Source organism: Sinocyclocheilus grahami, unplaced genomic scaffold (genome assembly GCF_001515645.1).
Source record: "Sinocyclocheilus grahami isolate Dianchi unplaced genomic scaffold, SAMN03320097.WGS_v1.1 scaffold1703.1, whole genome shotgun sequence".
Classification (NCBI taxonomy): Eukaryota; Metazoa; Chordata; class Actinopteri; order Cypriniformes; family Cyprinidae; genus Sinocyclocheilus; species Sinocyclocheilus grahami.
In genome coordinates, this window is record NW_015506882.1 from 91321 (window position 1) to 100061 (window position 8741).

The 8741-nt window shown below is 34.6% G+C and overlaps 1 protein-coding gene across 1 annotated transcript in view; it reads left to right on the forward strand.

Moving 5' to 3' along the window:
• Positions 1 to 2019: 2019 nt before the first annotated feature.
• Positions 2020 to 8741, forward strand: part of LOC107572123 (cholesterol 24-hydroxylase-like) — a 16034-nt gene continuing 9312 nt past the window's right edge. The window contains exons 1-2 of the mRNA XM_016258537.1: positions 2020 to 2225; positions 2327 to 2404. Of these exons, the coding sequence (XP_016114023.1) occupies positions 2092 to 2225; positions 2327 to 2404 (212 nt within the window). The 5' untranslated portion in view covers positions 2020 to 2091. The remainder of the gene's footprint in view (positions 2226 to 2326; positions 2405 to 8741) is intronic.

The window sequence follows — 8741 nt, forward strand, 5'->3', positions numbered from 1 at the left end:
TATACCTGGACCTCCAAGAGACAGGTAAAAACTTTAACAATTAGTTTTTGATACAACTACATACTTTTATATTGCAATAAAACACAATTTCAGAAAAATTAACATAAGAACTGATATCCTGACAGTTTTCTGCTGGGACATGTACCAACTTTTGCTAGAGCAATGAAGTCGGACAGCCTTATACATGACTTGTTTGTTCAATGGTAAGAGCAAAACACTTATGTATGAATCCATCAGATTCTTTGCACTTATTATTATTATTTTTTTATTTTTTTACTTAACTAATGTCTTGTTGATTTGACTTTGCACCTACAAAACTTGTCACTATTACATAACAGTGGGGTCCGTGTACGTTTTGATCATTTCATCTCCTATTTGGAATATAATAACGAGAAATGGAAAAACGGCTCGTTTATTCGTTTTTCCGTTTAGTTTAACAAACGGAAAATGAGATTTTGGCTCGGTTTCTCATTTTTTCGTTTGGGGTTTAAAAATGCTGCTGCGACTTGCAAGTGGCCCCTTTAATGCGAGTTACAGTATGCTGATAGATTCTTTCTAGGTAGCCTATTAGTATTGTATGAATATTGTCCCATTGATAAATACAGTGCAAATAGTTCCGTCTCTTTGGATATAAATGAAGTGGAAATAAAAATCAATAATAGACTGAACAGTTCCATGATGATAATATGTCCGTAGCATTTACCACTCTCGTCTTTTATTTAAGTCAAAAGTCACTAGGTAGGTGTGTGTGACATGAATAAATAATTGTGAAAATTAAACATGGCAGCGGCAACAACAATACTACAGTGAGAATAAAAGTTAAGTCTTCTTTCTTTGCGAGAACATTTGGGCAGAATTGTGCAAATCTTCCCACATAGTGATGTAGATATGTGGGGGTGTGTTAGAACGAGCCGTTTTAGGTAGGCGTGGCTGACTCTTAACTTTTATAAAGAATATCTCTTTGGATTTGAGACTTTAGTCTTTGCAACTTTACAGATCTTCTTTATGCATCAAGAGCTTGTAACACTCCAAAGAGAAAGGAAAAATTTAAATTGCATCATATGACCCCTTTAAGCTAAGAGAAAGGGCGGGGTTGACCTCGTTGGTATGGATGATGTCAGCATGCTTACTAACTATGCACACAGTGATTGGCTGATAGGGGTCTCTGTCAGAAATGTATTCATAGAAATATTGTAGAGTGCAATATTTTGCCATATTCAAATAAAGGTTAAAAAATACAAATGTAAATTGCCACATTCAAATAAAGATTTAGTGTCACTAATTAAACAAGTATATGTTCAGCTATTGTCAGCTTCTTTCATGTATGCTTCTCATAATTAGTGAATATGCATATAAACAGCCTTTAATTAACAGAGTAGAATAATCATGGCTGATAATAAGACAAAGAAAACCAAACTGGACACAAGCACAACTGTTACTTCTTGCCCAGCTGGTTAATGAAAACAAGGATATATGGAAATTTGGAGTTGGGGTTACATTTACATTTAGTCGTTTAGCAGACACTTTAATCCAAAGCGACTTGAAAATGAGGACAATGGAAGCAATCAAAATCAACAAAAGAGCAATGATGTGCAAGTGCTATAACAAGTCTCAGTTAGCTTAACGCAGAACACGTAGCAAGATTTTTTTTTATTATATAATAAATAAAAAGAAAACAGATCGAATAGAAAAATAATAGAGCAAGCTAGTGTTAGAGGCCTTTTTTGCTTTTGCTAATTGTATAATAAAAAGAAAACAGATAGAATACAAAAATATTAGAGAAGCTTGTGTCATTTATTTATTTTTTAAGAAAACAAGCAGCTAGTAAATAAATGGAGTGTAAGTTTTTTTAAAGAATAGAATTAGAATAGAGAGTGCTAGAGTTAGAGGGTCAAATAAAGATAATCTAAGCATAACCTCCAAAACCAAAGTCGATACCTTTATAAAAGCTCATTATAGAATGTAGGAATGGAAGAAGACTGCCCTCTATCGTCCAAAAACACTGTCCAGACACCCGGAAATACATCGATAGATGTTTGATAGCAGACAGACAGACGTACATTCTACACCGAGCTACTCTACAGCACCATCATGATCTTAGAATGGGTCTCATATATTGTGTTTTACCTGCTTGCTGCGGTTTTCTCTGTATTTCTTGCATACTGTCTGTATGTTCATCATGTTCACCAGAAATATGATCATATACCTGGACCTCCAAGAGACAGGTAAAAACTTTAACAATTAGTTTTTGATACAACTACATACTTTTATATTGCAATAAAACACAATTTCAGAAAAATTAACATAAGAACTGATATCCTGACAGTTTTCTGCTGGGACATGTACCAACTTTTGCTAGAGCAATGAAGTCGGACAGCCTTATACATGACTTGTTTGTTCAATGGTAAGAGCAAAACACTTATGTATGAATCCATCAGATTCTTTGCACTTATTATTATTATTTTTTTATTTTTTTACTTAACTAATGTCTTGTTGATTTGACTTTGCACCTACAAAACTTGTCACTATTACATAACAGTGGGGTCCGTGTACGTTTTGATCATTTCATCTCCTATTTGGAATATAATAACGAGAAATGGAAAAACGGCTCGTTTATTCGTTTTTCCGTTTAGTTTAACAAACGGAAAATGAGATTTTGGCTCGGTTTCTCATTTTTTCGTTTGGGGTTTAAAAATGCTGCTGCGACTTGCAAGTGGCCCCTTTAATGCGAGTTACAGTATGCTGATAGATTCTTTCTAGGTAGCCTATTAGTATTGTATGAATATTGTCCCATTGATAAATACAGTGCAAATAGTTCCGTCTCTTTGGATATAAATGAAGTGGAAATAAAAATCAATAATAGACTGAACAGTTCCATGATGATAATATGTCCGTAGCATTTACCACTCTCGTCTTTTATTTAAGTCAAAAGTCACTAGGTAGGTGTGTGTGACATGAATAAATAATTGTGAAAATTAATAAAGTTAAATTCATGAAATAAATTCGAAATAAAGTTTACATTTATGAATGTAAGCATGTGTAGCCAACTCAGTTCAAAAGAAAAGAATGAGATAGAAAAGAGAGAAGGTAGAATCAGTGAACACACCTTAATACTGACAAAAAAAGAACAGGGTTAAGGTCAAATAAAATCCCTATTTTTCATGCCTTAGAATTTTATTAGTTTTATTACATACTAAATTGGTTGAAGTTTCTCTTCTTAGTCTTCTTTGTTGGACTTGAGAAAGCCTACATATATTTAAACATTATTATTATTATTTATTGTGAGAGTAATTGACACGGATTTACCTTCCCAAAAAATCCTATTGACTTTCGTTATCTGAGCAATGAAGGCCTTAATACTTAATGTCCACTAGAGGGGGCGACAGGATTTTAAAAAATTAAGTCTACTTTTTCCTGTTTACATCAGTTTAAATGACAAATAAATACATGAATTTCATGTGTACTGCATGAATATGCCATATCTGTGTACAAGAACAAGCTTCACACTTCAAGCTGTACAACTACTTAAAACTTCCCATTCTGGCTTTTTCAAACTATCTCCAAGTTTCTTTTAAGATATTATTTATTCACACTAGTTATCTATCTATCTATCTATCTATCTATCTATCTATCTATCTATCTATCTATCTATCTATCTATCTATCTATCTATCATCTATCATCTATCTATCTGTCTGTCTTTCTGTCTATCATCTACCTATCTATCTATCTATCTATCTATCTATCTATCTATCTATTTGTCTATCTATCATCTATATATCTGTCAGTCTGTCTGTCTATCATCTATCTATCTATCTATCTATCTATCTATCGTCTATCTGTCTGTCTGTCTGTCTATCTATCGATCTATCTATCTGTCTATCTATCTATCTATCTATCGTCTATCTGTCTGTCTGTCTGTCTATCTATCGATCTATCTATCTGTCTATCTATCTATCTATCTATCGTCTATCTGTCTGTCTGTCTGTCTATCTATCGATCTATCTATCTGTCTATCTATCTATCTATCTATCGTCTATCTGTCTGTCTGTCTGTCTATCTATCGATCTATCTATCTGTCTATCTATCTATCTATCTATCGTCTATCTGTCTGTCTGTCTGTCTATCTATCGATCTATCTATCTGTCTATCTATCTATCTATCTATCGTCTATCTGTCTGTCTGTCTGTCTATCTATCGATCTATCTATCTGTCTATCTATCTATCTATCTATCGTCTATCTGTCTGTCTGTCTGTCTATCTATCGATCTATCTATCTGTCTATCTATCTATCTATCTATCGTCTATCTGTCTGTCTGTCTGTCTATCTATCGATCTATCTATCTGTCTATCTATCTATCTATCTATCGTCTATCTGTCTGTCTGTCTGTCTATCTATCGATCTATCTATCTGTCTATCTATCTATCTATCTATCGTCTATCTGTCTGTCTGTCTGTCTATCTATCGATCTATCTATCTGTCTATCTATCTATCTATCTATCGTCTATCTGTCTGTCTGTCTGTCTATCTATCGATCTATCTATCTGTCTATCTATCTATCTATCTATCGTCTATCTGTCTGTCTGTCTGTCTATCTATCGATCTATCTATCTGTCTATCTATCTATCTATCTATCGTCTATCTGTCTGTCTGTCTGTCTATCTATCGATCTATCTATCTGTCTATCTATCTATCTATCTATCGTCTATCTGTCTGTCTGTCTGTCTATCTATCGATCTATCTATCTGTCTATCTATCTATCTATCTATCGTCTATCTGTCTGTCTGTCTGTCTATCTATCGATCTATCTATCTGTCTATCTATCTATCTATCTATCGTCTATCTGTCTGTCTGTCTGTCTATCTATCGATCTATCTATCTGTCTATCTATCTATCTATCTATCGTCTATCTGTCTGTCTGTCTGTCTATCTATCGATCTATCTATCTGTCTATCTATCTATCTATCTATCGTCTATCTGTCTGTCTGTCTGTCTATCTATCGATCTATCTATCTGTCTATCTATCTATCTATCTATCGTCTATCTGTCTGTCTGTCTGTCTATCTATCGATCTATCTATCTGTCTATCTATCTATCTATCTATCGTCTATCTGTCTGTCTGTCTGTCTATCTATCGATCTATCTATCTGTCTATCTATCTATCTATCTATCGTCTATCTGTCTGTCTGTCTGTCTATCTATCGATCTATCTATCTGTCTATCTATCTATCTATCTATCGTCTATCTGTCTGTCTGTCTGTCTATCTATCGATCTATCTATCTGTCTATCTATCTATCTATCTATCGTCTATCTGTCTGTCTGTCTGTCTATCTATCGATCTATCTATCTGTCTATCTATCTATCTATCTATCGTCTATCTGTCTGTCTGTCTGTCTATCTATCGATCTATCTATCTGTCTATCTATCTATCTATCTATCGTCTATCTGTCTGTCTGTCTGTCTATCTATCGATCTATCTATCTGTCTATCTATCTATCTATCTATCGTCTATCTGTCTGTCTGTCTGTCTATCTATCGATCTATCTATCTGTCTATCTATCTATCTATCTATCGTCTATCTGTCTGTCTGTCTGTCTATCTATCGATCTATCTATCTGTCTATCTATCTATCTATCTATCGTCTATCTGTCTGTCTGTCTGTCTATCTATCGATCTATCTATCTGTCTATCTATCTATCTATCTATCGTCTATCTGTCTGTCTGTCTGTCTATCTATCGATCTATCTATCTGTCTATCTATCTATCTATCTATCGTCTATCTGTCTGTCTGTCTGTCTATCTATCGATCTATCTATCTGTCTATCTATCTATCTATCTATCGTCTATCTGTCTGTCTGTCTGTCTATCTATCGATCTATCTATCTGTCTATCTATCTATCTATCTATCGTCTATCTGTCTGTCTGTCTGTCTATCTATCGATCTATCTATCTGTCTATCTATCTATCTATCTATCGTCTATCTGTCTGTCTGTCTGTCTATCTATCGATCTATCTATCTGTCTATCTATCTATCTATCTATCGTCTATCTGTCTGTCTGTCTGTCTATCTATCGATCTATCTATCTGTCTATCTATCTATCTATCTATCGTCTATCTGTCTGTCTGTCTGTCTATCTATCGATCTATCTATCTGTCTATCTATCTATCTATCTATCGTCTATCTGTCTGTCTGTCTGTCTATCTATCGATCTATCTATCTGTCTATCTATCTATCTATCTATCGTCTATCTGTCTGTCTGTCTGTCTATCTATCGATCTATCTATCTGTCTATCTATCTATCTATCTATCGTCTATCTGTCTGTCTGTCTGTCTATCTATCGATCTATCTATCTGTCTATCTATCTATCTATCTATCGTCTATCTGTCTGTCTGTCTGTCTATCTATCGATCTATCTATCTGTCTATCTATCTATCTATCTATCGTCTATCTGTCTGTCTGTCTGTCTATCTATCGATCTATCTATCTGTCTATCTATCTATCTATCTATCGTCTATCTGTCTGTCTGTCTGTCTATCTATCGATCTATCTATCTGTCTATCTATCTATCTATCTATCGTCTATCTGTCTGTCTGTCTGTCTATCTATCGATCTATCTATCTGTCTATCTATCTATCTATCTATCGTCTATCTGTCTGTCTGTCTGTCTATCTATCGATCTATCTATCTGTCTATCTATCTATCTATCTATCGTCTATCTGTCTGTCTGTCTGTCTATCTATCGATCTATCTATCTGTCTATCTATCTATCTATCTATCGTCTATCTGTCTGTCTGTCTGTCTATCTATCGATCTATCTATCTGTCTATCTATCTATCTATCTATCGTCTATCTGTCTGTCTGTCTGTCTATCTATCGATCTATCTATCTGTCTATCTATCTATCTATCTATCGTCTATCTGTCTGTCTGTCTGTCTATCTATCGATCTATCTATCTGTCTATCTATCTATCTATCTATCGTCTATCTGTCTGTCTGTCTGTCTATCTATCGATCTATCTATCTGTCTATCTATCTATCTATCTATCGTCTATCTGTCTGTCTGTCTGTCTATCTATCGATCTATCTATCTGTCTATCTATCTATCTATCTATCGTCTATCTGTCTGTCTGTCTGTCTATCTATCGATCTATCTATCTGTCTATCTATCTATCTATCTATCGTCTATCTGTCTGTCTGTCTGTCTATCTATCGATCTATCTATCTGTCTATCTATCTATCTATCTATCGTCTATCTGTCTGTCTGTCTGTCTATCTATCGATCTATCTATCTGTCTATCTATCTATCTATCTATCGTCTATCTGTCTGTCTGTCTGTCTATCTATCGATCTATCTATCTGTCTATCTATCTATCTATCTATCGTCTATCTGTCTGTCTGTCTGTCTATCTATCGATCTATCTATCTGTCTATCTATCTATCTATCTATCGTCTATCTGTCTGTCTGTCTGTCTATCTATCGATCTATCTATCTGTCTATCTATCTATCTATCTATCGTCTATCTGTCTGTCTGTCTGTCTATCTATCGATCTATCTATCTGTCTATCTATCTATCTATCTATCGTCTATCTGTCTGTCTGTCTGTCTATCTATCGATCTATCTATCTGTCTATCTATCTATCTATCTATCGTCTATCTGTCTGTCTGTCTGTCTATCTATCGATCTATCTATCTGTCTATCTATCTATCTATCTATCGTCTATCTGTCTGTCTGTCTGTCTATCTATCGATCTATCTATCTGTCTATCTATCTATCTATCTATCGTCTATCTGTCTGTCTGTCTGTCTATCTATCGATCTATCTATCTGTCTATCTATCTATCTATCTATCGTCTATCTGTCTGTCTGTCTGTCTATCTATCGATCTATCTATCTGTCTATCTATCTATCTATCTATCGTCTATCTGTCTGTCTGTCTGTCTATCTATCGATCTATCTATCTGTCTATCTATCTATCTATCTATCGTCTATCTGTCTGTCTGTCTGTCTATCTATCGATCTATCTATCTGTCTATCTATCTATCTATCTATCGTCTATCTGTCTGTCTGTCTGTCTATCTATCGATCTATCTATCTGTCTATCTATCTATCTATCTATCGTCTATCTGTCTGTCTGTCTGTCTATCTATCGATCTATCTATCTGTCTATCTATCTATCTATCTATCGTCTATCTGTCTGTCTGTCTGTCTATCTATCGATCTATCTATCTGTCTATCTATCTATCTATCTATCGTCTATCTGTCTGTCTGTCTGTCTATCTATCGATCTATCTATCTGTCTATCTATCTATCTATCTATCGTCTATCTGTCTGTCTGTCTGTCTATCTATCGATCTATCTATCTGTCTATCTATCTATCTATCTATCGTCTATCTGTCTGTCTGTCTGTCTATCTATCGATCTATCTATCTGTCTATCTATCTATCTATCTATCGTCTATCTGTCTGTCTGTCTGTCTATCTATCGATCTATCTATCTGTCTATCTATCTATCTATCTATCGTCTATCTGTCTGTCTGTCTGTCTATCTATCGATCTATCTATCTGTCTATCTATCTATCTATCTATCGTCTATCTGTCTGTCTGTCTGTCTATCTATCTATCTATCTATCATCTATCTGTCTGTCTGTCTGTCTGTTTGCCTGTCTGTCTGTCTATCATCTATCTATCTATCTGTCTGTCTGTCTGTCTGTCTGTCTGTCGGTCTATCTATCTCTCTAT